The sequence below is a fragment of the Pseudorca crassidens genome, chromosome 11 (assembly GCF_039906515.1).
Source record: "Pseudorca crassidens isolate mPseCra1 chromosome 11, mPseCra1.hap1, whole genome shotgun sequence".
NCBI classification, from domain to species: Eukaryota; Metazoa; Chordata; class Mammalia; order Artiodactyla; family Delphinidae; genus Pseudorca; species Pseudorca crassidens.
In genome coordinates this window covers 6029557-6044527 of record NC_090306.1, presented here as the reverse complement: position 1 = coordinate 6044527, position 14971 = coordinate 6029557, and the positions used below count along the sequence as shown (strand labels likewise).

The 14971-nt window shown below is 56.6% G+C and overlaps 1 protein-coding gene and 1 long non-coding RNA gene across 3 annotated transcripts; one reads left to right on the top strand and one right to left on the bottom strand.

The window, feature by feature from the left end:
• Positions 1-738: 738 nt before the first annotated feature.
• Positions 739-2943, bottom strand: LOC137201532 (uncharacterized). Its single transcript, XR_010932212.1, has 3 exons — positions 2641-2943; positions 2245-2542; positions 739-1457 (listed from the first exon to the last, which is right to left on the bottom strand). It is a non-coding gene; the product is annotated as an uncharacterized lncRNA (long non-coding RNA).
• Positions 2944-3043: 100 nt separating this feature from the next.
• On the top strand, positions 3044-14834 carry TNFRSF1A (TNF receptor superfamily member 1A). Of its 2 annotated transcripts, XM_067695506.1 has the most exons (10): positions 3044-3392; positions 9833-9986; positions 10201-10329; positions 10545-10694; positions 10841-10919; positions 12703-12773; positions 12897-13010; positions 13326-13354; positions 13541-13814; positions 13945-14834. In XM_067695506.1, exons 1-10 carry the CDS (start codon positions 3354-3356, stop codon positions 14250-14252), a joined length of 1347 nt encoding a protein of 448 aa, XP_067551607.1. In that variant the 5' UTR covers positions 3044-3353; the 3' UTR covers positions 14253-14834. The 2 variants fall into 2 exon arrangements, with proteins under 2 accessions (XP_067551607.1, XP_067551608.1); XM_067695507.1 differs by lacking the exon at positions 9833-9986.
• Positions 14835-14971: the final 137 nt, after the last annotated feature.

Sequence of the window (14971 nt, the reverse complement as noted above, 5' to 3'; positions counted from 1 at the left end):
TCTGTCCCAGGTCGATCAGACTGGTAGAGAAGAGAGTTCCAGTTGCCTCACTCTCCTTACTGAGCTTATCAGGTGAAGTGACTTGCCCAAGTTCATGATTCTTACAGAACCAGCTTGGAAGCCAGGTCTTCTGTGACTCAGCCTGTTTTCCTGTGACACATGGAGCTGGGATGTCAGGGGCTGGAACCCATGTCACCTCGACTGAGAGAGAGTTCAGTGCCCTTTTGATGACTCTGCTACCGTGGGGCCCGTGTGTGTGAGTCTGTGTGTTTGTGACACGTGATGGAGAGATGGGGCTCTGTTATCTAAAGCTCTTTATACTCTTTATCCTTTTCTTCATGAGCCCTAACAGCCAATCCTAGTTTGCCGCTGTCCTATTTCTCCAGCTCTCCCATTGTCTCCCTCCCCATGATTTCTTCTTCCCCTGGAGGGATTATGCTTATATACTCTCACCTCCTCCAAGAGACTGGTTAGCTGTTCATATCCCTAGATCCATGCACCTCTCACCATCTTTTCTTTTGTTTTGTTTTGTTTTTTGCGGTACGCGGGCCTCTCACCGCTGTGGCCCCTCCCGCTGCGGAGCACAGGCTCCGGACGCGCAGGCTCAGTGGCCACGGCTCACGGGCCCAGCCGCTCCGCGGCATGTGGGATCCTCCCGGACCAGGGCACGAACCCGCGTCCCCTGCATCGGCAGGCGGACTCTCAACCACTGCGCCACCAGGGAAGCCCCTCAGCATCTTTTCTTTTAAACAGAATTTTATTGAACAGTTGAATACCATGTGTCTCAAGACTTTAAACCTGCTGAGTAAATAGGCATTTATCCTAAACAATGAAAGAAATTCTCCTTTTGTGCCGGGCTATGTGTAATGGCATTGACGGTTGGCACAGACTACTAAAAATTCCTTGTAACATTAAAAATAGGACATTGACACCTGAAACGAACACAACACTGTAAATCAACTATATTTCAATAAAAATTAAAAAAAAATAGGACACTGAATAATAATTGTGAATACAAATTATTACCATTGCTACCACTGACCGAATGCTTAGTATACGGCAAAGCCTTGCTAAACACTTCACATGCGTTTGCTCATCAGTGCGTGCTTCCCATTTCTTACGTGAGAAGCCTGTGGCTCTTCTGGCGTCTTTACACTGGAAACTGGGCAATTTGACTCTCGCACTTTATTTCAGTGACTCTGCTTCTGTAAGAGCTCTGCTTCGGGTCCATGCGTGCTGTACTTGGAGCCTCCCTGTGTGTTGGTGGAGGGGACCTCCTTCCTCTGTGAGTCCAACTTCAACCCTCTTGTCCCTCAGAAGCTGGAGGATGGGGTGGAGTGAAGTCAGCCAGAAGTGGGGGCGTCCAAGCTCCGTTCACATCCACAGCTCTGTTCCGGGAATCACAGAGGGGCACCAGGAAAGGGCCAGGGAGGGTGGATAGCAGCGTGGGGAGTCAGCTGGTGGATCAAGAGGCAAAGGGGTGAGTAGCTCTGATTCCAAGTCACAAAGCCCTAGGACCTCACTCCTGTCTGGTCTCCCTGCATTTCCAGCAACGTCAGCGGCTGGAGGACCCGGGGCCTGGACTGGGTCTAGGGAAGGTCATTGTGGCCAGAGAATATTTGGGTGAATGTTGTACCCTTGTTGTGGGATTCACTGGGGAGATGTCCTGCACAGATAAGCATGGCATAAAATACCCAAAGAGGGACTTCCCTGATGGTCCAGTGGTTAAGAATCCGCCTTCCAATGCAGGGGACGTGGGTTCCATCCCTGGTTGGGGAACTAGGCCCACCTGGTGCAACTACTGAACCCCCACATCTCAACTAGAGAGCCCGCATGCTGCAACTACAGAGCCCACCTGCTCTGGAGCCTGTGCGCCACAACTAGAGAGAAGCCCATGCGCTCCAACGAAAGATCCCGCGTGCTGCAACTAAGACCCGATGCAGCCAAAAATAAATAAATAAATAAATATTTTTAAAAAAATACCCGAAGAATCGGGTTGGGGGGTCTAACTCAGAAGGACTGATGGAAAGCGGTAATTATGTGTCGTAGCAAAATGGGCCCTTAGTCTGAAGTCAGGAGTCTGGGGGCTGGGCTGGCTCTGCAGGGCACATGACCTGCGTGTCTCTGGGCCTCCGTTTTCTCGATTATAAAACAACGGGGCTGCGGTAGATGATCTCCGAGCGCAATTCGGATTGATGTATCGGAATATTTGGGAAAGGGGCACTGGGAACATACTAGTAATACCTGATGGAGAGAGCTGTAATTCCACAGCGTTGTCACGGATGTGATCTCATTAGGACTCATGACATCATCTTCCCCACGAAGGCAGGCCAGGCACTGTCGCTCTCATTTCAAAACCGAGGTCTTTTGAGAGGTCCCACCATCGTTTGGAGGCAGAGCCAGGATCCGCTGTTGGGAGCATCGCCCAGCAAAGATTGGATGAGAACTGGGGCGGAGGGGGTAGGGCAGGGAGGTGCAGGGCGGCAGGGCCCCAAGTCAGGGCTAGGCTTTACTCTGAGGTTTGGGTTGGAGGCGTAAATTCCTAAGAAAGTGAGAGATTACGGTGTCAGTGGAGAGCTCTGGGGAAAGGGGAAGGGGTTCTAAGGAACACTGAGGACTTGTCTGGCATCAGACGCTTACCTGCCAGTGTCAAGAAATCCTGCCGGCAACCTCACGAGACAGCGGCTCTCCATTTTGCAAACTGGAACACAGCATCCGAGTTTGCCCAACACCACCCACCTAAAAAGTAGAGAATCCTGAGCTGGAACCCAGCGAATCTGACTCCAAAGCCCCGAGTCCTTCTACTATGGTTCATTTGGGAAAGGCCGGGCGATGGGGGGAGGGGGCAGGGGGCCGGCGCTCCTGGGTGTCTGGGTGGGAGTGGTCAGACCCGCGCACGTGGCAGGGCAGCTGGATCCGGGCGCCCGCGCTCGCACTGGGTACAAAAGGTTAAGGCACCTTGGCCCCCCTCCTCCCGCCTCCTCCCGCCACCTCCCCCCACCTCCCCCCTCCTCCCGCCTCCTCCCGCCTCCTCCCGCCTCCACCCGCCTCCACCCCGGCTCTTCCTGTCCTGAAGTTGCAACACCCCCCCTCTCCCTTCCCCTCCCACCTCCTCTCTGCTTAACTTTTCTCTGAGTTCTCCGAACTCAGGCTGCAGTGCCGGCCTTCCGGGTTTGAGGTCCCCGGGACCCGGCTGTGATCCGCGCCCCAGTCTCAACCCTCCACTCCCCTGCCCGACGCCCGGGCTCCACTCCGGACCCTGCTCATCCTGGGACTGTGTCGCTGCCACTGTCGCCTCTGTCCATCACTGCCTGAGCCCTGATGGGGGAGTGAGAGGCCACAGCTGGCCGGACATGGGCCTCCCCACCGTGCCTGGCCTGCTGCTGCCACTGGTGAGACGGGGGACGGAGGGCGGAGTGGGCTGGCGGGCGAGCGGCGCCTGGGGCGGGAGAGAGCCGAGGGCCGGGCCCCAGCCTCAGGCCTGCGCGGCCTGACCTCAAACACTGCCCCATTCATTCGCTGCCCTGAGTCGGGAGCAAGGGAGAAGTTTGAAAGGCACGGAGGGAAAGGGGTTCCCGGGCTGCCAGGAAGACGGGGGGCAGGTGCCCACGGCGGGGGCGGGGGAGTTTGTTAAGAAACCGAAAGGAGTGGGAGAAAGAAGGTCTGTCCTCTCAGAGTCCAGATGGTTCTGAATTGTGTCCGGCAGGTCAGCAGTCTTGGGCCGTGGACAGGCGAGGCTGCTGGTGAGCCCAGCTGAGCACACCCTGCTGGAGGGCAGGGACTGGATGCCAGCGAAGTGGGGAAACTGAGTCTGGGAGAGGCCCTGGCTCGGGGCGGGTAGGCTTGGGATGCCGTGTGTTGGAGGCATTTGGGAGGGCGGTCGGTAGCCGGATAGGCCTCCCCAGGCCCAGGCCTCCCCCCCGGGGGGCACGCTTCACCCTGGGTCTGTGGCCCCTGTCTGTGGGCCTGACCCTCCTCCCCCGCCTCAGAGCCCTGGACCTGCCCCCCAAGCCCTTCCCACGGACCCAGACAACAGAGCACTTGCTTTCTTCTCCCACAGCTCAGTTTGGGGAAGTTGGTAGACAGTTGTTTTCGTCACTGGAAAATGTCCCTTTCTCTTGCTTCAGCCTTGTTTCAATGCATCCCTGACCCCTCCACGTCTTGCAGTCGTCCTGCGCAGAAATCCAGCCCCTCGCCTCCACCTAGCTGGGGGCACTGCGTTGGTCACTTTCTTCAGGGTTCCTGCTCTTCCCTGGCCCAACCGCCACTCCCCACCCCTCCTCCCCCACCCCTCCTCCCCCACCTCTCCTCCCCCCACCTCTTCTTCCCCCAGGGTCTTGTACTGTGTCCCCAAATCATCCCTTTCTTTTCTGTCCAGTCTCCTCAGACTTCTCGAGTCTCCTTTCTGAACCTTTCTCTCCAGTTCCTCCCGCTCCCTCTGCTTTAGTCCACGTTTCTAGACCCTAGTTCCCTGCGCAGCACCCCGCCACCTCCTGTGGCCCCAGGCCCACCTTTCCCTCCTGTGCAGGCTGTCCTCCCCAGGGGCTCTCCCTGCTCCCCATCCAGCTGCCCTGCCTACTCCTGTCTCCTGGCAGTGAATCCCCTGGTCCTGTCCTGACTCCCTCAGGGACTAGCTGCCTGGACTTGAGCAGGTTAACATAACCCTTCATGCCTTGCTTCTTTATCTCTAAGATGGACAGAATCGTCACTACCTCATAATGTCGTTCTGAAGATGAAATAGATAGATAGATATTAAGTATTCCATTCATTTCTGCCTGCTCGGCACTAGATACTCTTTTAGGTGCTGGACTTACAGCAGTGAACAAAAGTCTCCGCCTTCATGGAGTCTCTATTCTAGTGCAGGAACAGGGTATAGCAAACAGAAAGCACTCAATAAATGTTAGCTTTCCTATTCTTAATAGTATCAGTAGTGGTTGTAATTACTCAGTGGCTTCTGCGTTTGGAAAACAGAGGTACGGGGGAGCCTGAACAGATGAAGGAATGTGCCTGGGACTGCAGCTGATCCAGCCCGGGTTGGGGTGTGACAGCTAAGGGACCAAGCTCAGCCTGGAGCTGGAGGGGAAACAGGAGGTGTGCAGTGCTGGGTGAGGCTGTCCACGGGCTTTCCAATGGGCAATGCAGGGAACTGTGATTGTGTGGCGGCGGGGCCGGGTGGGGGGGGGCGTGGAGGTGGGGGAAGAATGCGGGAGAGACTGTAACAGAGCACATAAGATCTTGCTGCTCTCAACGAGCTGACAGTCTTGGAACCAAGACAGCTTATAGCAAAAAATGATTTTAGAGCACTCCAGGGAGAAATGCCCACAAAAGCATTGCGATGTGGTGCCCTGGAACACCCGTGGGAGGCAGAACCAGGAGGGGTGTGAGTGCCGTCCTGCTGCCTTTTCTGCTCAGCTGATCTCAGCTCCAGCGCCTGTGCTCCCTGCAGAGACGCAGAGTCCACAGTCGCCCGTCTCTGACCCAACTGAGAGCTCAAGCCATGTATTCACCTGGGCATCCCTGCGGGACCTGCGTCTCTACCGTGCTCCGTAACTGTTTGTTGAATGAATAAAGGATGGAATGAGGGACGAAATGCCTCATAGAAGAGTGGTTTTGGAGCTGAGCTTTAAAGCCACTCACTGGCAGCAGGCTGGAAAGAAAGGGGACTGGTTTGAGGTAGAGCGGAGGAACGGAGAGATGGGATTTTGTGTTGGGGGCTGGTGGTGGCAGGAAGCTGAGCACCTTGGCTGCAGGGGAAGGACCCTGTTGAGGAACAAGAAGAAGCGAGAAAGAGAAAATTGGAGGAAGTGGGGGAAGGGATGGAGAGAGAGTCCTGACTGTGGTCCCAGGTAGAGGAATTCATTCATTCATTCGTTCATAAATGGTTCTCTCAGGGCCGCTGCACCTGGGCATGTGTCCAGTATAGCAGTGAGGTACCTCTGCAAGTTCTCATTCAGGGAAAGAGTGACCCATGGAAATGATGTTTGAGGTCCGGCCCCGGAAAGGAAGATTCCCACACCTGTGGGTGCAAGTTGAAGCTTAAATGCAGATAAGAAAGCGTGTAGGATGGATTGGAGCAGGAAAAAGGTGGGAAGACGGTTGCAGTGATCCGGGTGTGAGGCAACCCCTGGACTTGGAAAGGATTGAGAGATGACAGGGGAGGTCTGGCAAGATGGACTACAGACTGGATGGCAGCACAGGAGGGATGGGGGCTTTGAGGAGAGAAGGGTGGCAAAGAGAAGTTGCTGGTGTGACATCTGTCCAGGTCAGGAGGTCGATGGATTTCCTTTGGGGCATGTTGAGGGTCTGGAGAATAGCCAAGTGAAGTGGGCATCTAACAGGCCAGAGCAGAGGTTCTCAGACTCACATCTGCCGTTGTGTCGTTCGTAAGTGACACAAAACCTTCACTCACCAGGGATGCTCAGAAGGAGAGGAAGGCTTGTCAGCATCTCCTGTGAGGGTGTTTGCGGTTGTGCATGTGTGTGGGAAGGAGAGGGGAACTCTCCCCTGGAGATAAATATATGCCTACAGGGAGGCACTGACTCCCATCTTCCCACTTTGGTTTTCACTGGCCTTGACTGGAGTGGAAGACAGATAGTCATGAAATCACCCAGTCAAACCACATTTATTTCCCTCTTCCAGTTCTGGGTGCGGAGGATTAGACATTATCTCTGACCAAAACACTTTCTCATCTCTCATCGCATAGTTTATGGTCTGTTTGGGGAGACCGTATCTACTCACCCTAGGTAGTTATGGTAAGAGCCCAAAATAGGTATAGTTTATTCATATTTTTAAAGTTCACAGGGTGGTTATGTATCTCATGAGCTGGAGTGGGGGGAAACCTCATTAATGGGGGGCTTTCGGGGAGGGAGGCCGGGCCTCAACTGGGCCTTGGAGGAGAAGCTGTCGTGAGCTCCCCAAAGATTTTGACATCCAATGAACACAAGACATTTTAAGTTAACGAACAGATGAACGCAGGACGGGACCGTGAGGCTGCTGGGTGGGAGCTAGACCACAGGGTCCACCCCTCCGCCCCCAAGCCGTGGCCCCAGCACAGGAAGTCACACTTAAAAGACTCCCTAGGCGGAAGTTATGGGGGAGCTGGAGGGGTGCTGGGCCACCCCTTCAACCGTCTCTCCACAGGCACCCCGGCTTCCTGCGCTTCCCCTGCTCCAGGACACAGGCACTCAGGCTGCCTGGGGTCTGGGCGCTCAGAGTTCACCTCCTAGCTCCGCTGTTTTGCTGCACGGTGCAGCGGCTGAGCACTGGCGCCAGCCAGTGCCGAGGAACGGTGCCTGCTGGCTCCTGGGGTCGGAGTGGGCTGGCTCCGGGGGCTGCTGGGGACTGGGGGGACCCGGGGAAATGGTGCTGCTTGTCTTACATCCCGTCTTGCTCGCTCCCTCCCGGAACTGGGTGCTCAGGGCTCTGGAGTTTTGCCTGTGCTGCCAGTGGGCTTGTGGGAGGGGCGTGTGGAGCCTCAGAACTGGCCGCGTTTCCTAAGGATTGTTTGAGGACCCCAGGGAGGTGCCCAAGCCCAACCCAGCTGGCCAGAACCAGTCAGGCTGTGGGAAGGCAGTGAACCCGGGTGGGAGGGCAGCCTTGGTTTGCTCCCTTCTGGAACTGGGAAGTGTCGGGGGCGGGGTGGGGCTCACGTGAGAAGCCAGGGAAAGGACAAACCCGCAGAGAGACTGGCTGAACCCGGAGGAGGAGCCTGGGCGGGGCTGGGTCTGAAGGAAGGATGCTGAGGGGTGGGAAGGAGCTGAGTGGCCCTCAGGGAGGGGCGGGTAGTGACCTGATGGGAGGAAGCAGGGGGTCGGCCGAGACTTCCCTTTGGGATGGAATGGGATAGGGAGCCATTTCCCGAAAAAGTGGGGCCAAGGGGGACTGAGGCCCATTGCCTGGCTCCTGGGAGGAGAAGGGGAGGAAAGGGGCCTCTGAGTGGGGATTGGAGGGAGAGACTGGCCCACAGGAGGAAGAGATCGGATCGGGTCCCAATTGCGGGCTGGTCCCTTCAGCCTTTCTGCTGACTCATGACCCTTGAGGAGCTGGGGAAGCTGCTGGTTCCCTCTCCCTCCCCTAGATTCCCTCCCTCCCTCTGGCCTGAGTCACCGGGCAGAGCTTCTGGGAAAAGATTTCCCTTTCCCGGATCTGACTTAACCCCCAAAGTGCTGGAGATCGCGGTGGGAGGCACGTGGACGGAGAAGGTGCCTCTCCCTCCTTCCTGGGAAGGACCCCCACCCCACCCCAACCCGCCGCCGTTCTTTTTCCTGATGCTGTCTCTGCCGGTTGGCTCTGCTCCCAGCCTCCTGGGTGGAATTCCAAGTGCCAGTGACCTTAGGTGCTGTGAGCCCTTCTTCGGGGAAAGGAACCACACTCTCAGGACTGGGAAGTCCTTCCCATAAACACTCCAAGCTTTTCCTGTTGCTCTGGAAGCCTCAGCCCTGTTCTCAGGGGAGGTGGCACAGCGCTGGAGTGGCCAGGGAAGGGTGCTGCCTCTGGGTGGGGAGGGCGCCCTACACCCCTGGGGGGTGGCAGCTGGGTTTCTGAGTGTGGCTTCCCCTGTGTGGGGCTGGGGCGGGGGCTTGGGCTTCCGGGCCGCTGCAGCGACACCTAGCGGGGGACTTGGGTGTGACCTGCCTACAGCCTTGGGCTACCAGGCCCTCCTGTCCTGGGCTGGGGTTTCTGGGATCTGATTAGCCTGTTGCTCCCAAAGTTTAACATCCTTGGAGGACATCCTCTTATCTTCATATAAGGCGGGCTTTGTAGCAGAGAAAACAAAATCAAGGGCCAGGGAAAGCCAGGAAGAGGCTGGTAGGAGGTGAAACAGCAAAGTCTGGGTTGGAGCTCAACACAGCCTCCTGGCCGTGCCGTCCCAGCTCTGAAGCCAGGGCTGGGCGAGTGATTCCGGGACGGGGGGCCCGGCCTGGGGCCGGAAAACAGGCTCCCCGGACACCCCGATGTGCAGAGGGCAGAGGGACTCCCTGGCACGCCCTCAGCTCCTGGCTCGGTGGTCTTTGAGCCAGACCCCCAGCCTCCAGCCGGCTACGATTACGTGTAACCTCCATGCCTGTGCCCCCTCCCGCCCCACCTAAACCTCATCACCTTTCTACCCCCATCCCTGACCCTGAACTTTCCCTTTTTCTCCACTCCCCCTTTGCCCGGGCCAACCTGGGGTGTTCGTGCAGGTTTACTGGCGGAAGGGGATGCAGCACGGAGTCCGAGGGCAGGATCCTGAGTGAGGTTTTGGTATAGATTGACAAAGAAACTCTTCCTGTGGCTTCTGCCCGCTGTCCAGGAATGGCCCCCACAGGGACATCGCTCACCTCCACTCCAATCTGATGTTACAAAAAACCTTTTTAATGGCATAACATAGTTCAGGAAAGTGCACAGATCCTAACTGTTCACCTCCGTGAATGTGCACAGTGAATACGCTGTGAACGCAGCACCCAGATGGAGAAGCGCCACCCCAATCTTTAGGGTTACTCGTCGGAAGGAAGGTCCTGTTCCCAACCCAGAAAACTCCTTGAACATCTGCCTTGTGCCCAGCACTAACAGCTGCTTCAGGGAAATAAGGATAAAATACAGCCCGTGCCTGGAGTTTACCAGCCTTGAGTTGGAAGGACAGAAACGCACACACAGGACAACCAGAGGACAACTAGATGGCACTGTGCCGGCAGCCTAGGCTTAGAGGAGAACGTGGCGTGTGAGCGGGAGTGGCCTGGGGAGAATGTTCCGCTGAGAAAAGACTTGAGCTGGGAAGGCTTTAGACTCGCTCCCTCTGAGACCCCACCCCTCCCTCTCCTGATGGGGTCTTCTCCATCTGACTCTTCCCCAGGTGCTCCGGGCTCTGTTGGTGGATGTGTACCCCGTGGGGATTCATGGGCTGGTCCCTCACCCCGGGGACCGGGAGAAGAGAGAGAGTTCGTGTCCCCAAGGGAAATATAGCCACCCTCAAAATAATTCCATTTGCTGTACCAAGTGCCACAAAGGTAGGAGGAGGGGTAACCGTGGGGCTCCTCAGGGGCCCTGCTTCTCCCTTTGCTCTTTCCAGATGTTCCGGAACGTGGGGTCCCTGACTTGGCTGCCTCTCCAGGGCTGGGAGTTTCTCCCTCCTTTCCTCTCCCAGGGACTTCGGGGAGGTGCCCGGGCCGTCCTGGGGCTGGGGCTCCTGGCTGCAGCCTAACCCCGACCCCCCAATCACAGGTACCTACCTGTACAATGATTGTCCGGGCCCGGGGCTGGACACGGACTGCAGGGTGTGTGCCCGCGGCACCTTTACCGCTTCGGAGAACCACCTCAGACAATGTCTGAGCTGCTCCAAGTGCCGGAAAGGTAAGTCCCAGCAGGGGGGCGGGACTCTAAACCGACTGGGTCAGGTGGGTGTGCGCGTCTTGTCTCCAGGGGAAGGTACGAAGCTGTGCTGCTGCGGGTGGGCAGGGATGCATGTGCGCAAGTGAACGAATGCATGGGTGTGAGCGTGCGTTACCCAGAGAGACACACCCGGTGGGGACAGTGGGAGCTCATACCCCATCTACTCCCCGCACCAGAAATGTTCCAGGTGGAGATTGCTCCTTGCGCAGTGGACAAGGATACCGTGTGTGGCTGCAGGAAGAACCAGTATCGGAAGTATTGGAGTGAAACTCTGTTCCAGTGTCTGAACTGCAGCCTCTGCCCCAACGGCACGGTGCACCACTCCTGTGAGCATGGCCCTCCCGACCCAGCTGGTCACCCCGTCTCCGGAGGGCGGTCTCCAGCTTGCTGTACCCCTGCCCCCCCGGTTCTCCCTCTGGCCCTCAGGGTGCTGGGCCATCCTCCTTCAGCTGTGCCGCATCTCTCCCTACAGGCAAGGAGAGACAGGACACCGTCTGCCACTGCCACGTGGGGTTCTTTCTAAGAGATGCTGAGTGCGTCTCCTGTGCTCAGTGAGTACTTCTGCTGGCTGCTGGGCACCGGATCGGCATGGGAGGGGGAGACTGTGGGAGGTGCTCTGGCTCCTCCAGGCTGTTTGGATGGGAGACACTTCATGTCAAGATACCAGACAGTCCTCCCTGCCCCCAACTTGTTCCTAAAATCTCATGAAGTCTCTGTGGATAGAGGCACATACCGCAAGGACTTGAAGTTCTTTTTAGACATTCAGATGTTTTTTGGAAGACGTTCAGATTCTTGAGCAACAGACCCTACTATGGATTCTAGGAATACACTTTTACATCTCTGAAATCATACTGCATCTTACAACAGTTGACGGTGTATCATGGTTCAGTTGGCACCTGTGTGTGTGTTTGTGTGTGTGTGTGTGTGTGTGTGTGTGTGTGATGTAAATCGTAATGTCTCTGATTATTGATCTTAGGTTTAATGCAGTATGCACTTTCCTCCCCAGTCCCTTTGACCGCACCTCCTCACTCCTTCTGGCTCTGCAGGGGCTGTTCTTGCACACTTGCTTGCAAAGAGGAAACTGAGGGTTCTAAAGTTGAATTGCCCTGGGTTTAACATCTCAGGCTGTGTGAGCTTGGGCAAGTGACTTAACATCTCTGAGCCTTAGTTGTTTTTACCTTTAAAGTAAGGATAATGACATCAGGTTGGCAAAGCTGTAAGGACCACAAAAAATAGCCACAAAGTGTCTGACAAGAAACTATGTTCTTTTTCCCACGAATTTCTTCCCCTTAAAAGCACTTCCACACCCCTTCCATGTGGTTCTCACCAGGAGCTTGTGAGGTGGGCAAAATGACCTCTCCCTGCTTTCAGATTCCTGCTGAGAACTCACCTCCTCAAGTTCCTTCTAGGACCCCTGATGTAGTTCTCATTAGTCCATGCTGCCCAGTGCCAGCTCCAAAACGGGAAGATGCGCTTGTTCTAGAGTGTTCTCTGGCTGCCCCCAGCAAGATGTGTTTTTTAATTGTTCACATGCATGCTAGACCCCTCTCTCAAAGTTAGGTGCTGTCATCAGCAGTGTCATCTAGAGAAAAAGCTCTTTAACCTTTTTTTCACTGGATTCTCATCAGTAAAACAGTGATAAAATAACAATTCAATGACAGTCAGCATTTATTGAGGGCTTACTATATGTCAGGCATAATTATCTCACTTAATCCTCAATCTTGACAATGGGTAGGATCCCTGTTTTACTGATGAGGAAACTGAGGCTTACAGGTGAAGTGATTTGCCTGGAGTCACACTGCTAGCCAATGAATGGGGCTGGAATTTATACCTGACTCTGACTGCTTTTAACTCTTTTTCTACATAATGTCTTTTTTTTCTTTCTTTTTTTTTTTTTTTTTGCGGTACGCGGGCCTCTCACTGTTGTGGCCTCTCCCGTTGCGGAGCACAGGCTCCGGACGCGCAGGCTCAGCGGCCATGGCTCACGGGCCCAGCCGCTCCGCGGCATGTGGGATCCTCCCAGACCGGGGCACGAACCCGTGTCCCCTGCATCGGCAGGCGGACTCTCAACCACTGCGCTACCAGGGAAGCCCTCTACATAGCTTCTTCAAGATCAAATCCAGCTCTAAAATGAAATGATTTGGGGATTAACTAATGTTTCTTTCCTCCGCATCAATTCCCAAGATAGGATTAATTTCCATTATATCAAGAGATAGCTAAAATATTTGTAAAGCCAAGAATTTCCAACAATCTGTGTGGTTTTTTTCTTTTTCTTTTTTTCCTGTATTCCTCTTACGGTGGGCCCCTACTCACCAGCACTCTCTCTTCTTTTAGCTGTAAGAACACGGAGTGCGAGAAGTTATGTCCAGCTCTACCTGTAACTAGTAACAACTCTCAGGACCCAGGTGAGGAGAATTATCCTGGTGCCCATGCCCATGGACCCTTTCCTAGTCATGCCCCTCCCCATCCGTCCTGCCCTGCTACCTCCAGAGCCCCTCTCCTCTGACCACAATCTGCTCTGTTTCCAGGCACCACAGTACTGTTGCCCCTGGTGATCGTATTTGGTCTTTGCCTGGCATCCTTCCTCCTCATTGTTTTAGCATGCCGATACCAGCGGTGGAAGCCCAAGCTCTACTCCATCGGTGAGTGGGGCCTTTGGGAAGGGAAAGGGTGCTGGTAGGAATGCAGGAGGAGGCTTCAGAGGAGGCGGGAGGGAGGGGTGCACAGGCATGGAGGGAGATGAGGAATGTCCCCTTAGTTCGCTGGCGAGGACCCCACTGGCACGAGGTGGTCTTGGACGGCTGGTGAGAGCTCATACTGCATCAGTAGCTCTCTCGTCCCTGGGGCCACATAGGCCCTGAAGCATGTCACCACAAGTACCCATCGCCAGCCCCATGATGGGCGCCAGGGTTGAGAGAGGAAGTGAAATCTGTGACGCTTTGTCTCTTTTTTCTCAGTTTGTGGGCAGTCGGCTCCTGTAAAGGAGGTAAGGTGAAACCGGGGAACTACCCGCAGTCTTCCCTGACTGTCCGTTGTCATCTTGTAACACCCAAATCGTCCTGGGGCTCCCCTGATTCCCTCCAGCCCCAACTCCCGTCCGGAATCCAGAAGAAGGAGGGCTGGGGCTGTATTTCCTCTTCCCCGCTAATGCTGTGCCTTCTCTCTCTCTCAGGGGGAGCCAGAGCCCCTGGCCCCGGCCCCAAGCTTCAGTCCCATCCCGAGCTTCAGTCCTGCCTCCAGTCCCACCTTCACCCCCTGTGACCCCCCGTGGTCCAACTTCAGAGTCACATCTCTCCCCAGAGAGATGGCCCCGCCCCACCAAGGGGCTGGCCCCATCCTCCCTGCGCCTCCAGCCTCCACCCCCGTCCCCACCCCTGTGCAGAAGTGGGAGGCCAGCGCCCACGGCGCCCCCAGCGCCCCCAGCGCCCCCGCTCCGCTCGCAGATGGTGAGTTCCTCATTTATCCTCGCAGGGAACCCCGGCCGGGGAGGCGGGTGGGCGGGGCGCCCGGGGCGAGTGGGTGTGGGCCGGGTGGGGAGGGCCGCCGCTCCGGGCTCACCGCGCCGCCTCCCGGCAGCTGACCCCGCGACACTGTACGCTGTGGTGGACGGCGTGCCCCCGTTGCGCTGGAAGGAGTTCGTGCGGCGGCTGGGGCTGAGTGATCACGAAATCGAGCGGCTGGAGCTGCAGAACTTGCGCTGCCTGCGCGAGGCGCAGTACAGCATGCTGGCGGCCTGGCGGCGGCGCACCCCGCGGCGCGAGGCCACGCTGGAGCTGCTGGGCCGCGTGCTCCGCGACATGGACCTGCTCGGCTGCCTGGAGGACATCGAGGAAGCGCTGGGCGGCCCCGCCCCCCTCGCGCCCGAGCCCCGCCTTCCCCGATGAGGCCACGCCCCGGCCCCTGCGGGCAGCCCTGAGACGGCTGCTTCCTGCCCCAGGCAGCCTGGAAGGACCCGCGAGATGCCCTCTGGATCCCCGTTTTTCTGGAGGGGAAGGGTCTTGGCGGAGCAGGCATGATCTGGCAGCCACTTAACCTGGTGCTACTCCCTCAGTGTATATCTCAGCTGCCTGAGCATTGCCAGCGGGTGAGCTGTGTGTAGTGTGTGTGTCAGAGTGTGTGTGTCTGTGTGATGTGGAGTGTGTGTTACTCGTGAGAGAGGCTGAGTGTGCCAGGAGCCCAGGCGGTGGCTGCGGGGATGAGGGGCGCCTCATTGCCCATTTTGGACTTGGAGAACCCAGCAAGGCTGCTTGGGGGCCCCTGGTTGGTCCCTGAGCCTGTTTCACAGTAGATAAGCAATCTTTGTTTCCATTATGTACACTAATAGAACCTTTGTCCCCCTGCCTGGACAAGCACAGAGTAAGCCGAAGTGTCCCAAGGCAGGGGAGGCACAGAACAAAGGGCCCTCCCGCTGGAGCTGTGGACTTGTAAATACACTAAAAGCCCGGAATTAAAGCTGTGCTCCTGGAGGGAGTGGCCTTTCTGCGTGGTGGGAGGCGGGGCCGGGGCCGTGATCCTGGCGGAGTAGGGGAGCGGGGGGATACCTCACCCTCGTGCAGCCCAGTAACAGAGGAGTCACCTGTGCTCAGTCTGTGACTCCTCACCC

Bases quoted from the DNA above. Each gene is read 5' to 3' on its own strand.
- TNFRSF1A (XM_067695506.1), top strand. From the start codon at position 3,354: ATGGGCCTCCCCACCGTGCCTGGCCTGCTGCTGCCACTG. The intron at 9,987-10,200 runs GTAGGAGGAGGG...CCCCAATCACAG, and splicing joins CTGTACCAAGTGCCACAAAG to GTACCTACCTGTACAATGAT. The intron at 10,695-10,840 runs GTGAGCATGGCC...CTCTCCCTACAG, and splicing joins CGGCACGGTGCACCACTCCT to GCAAGGAGAGACAGGACACC.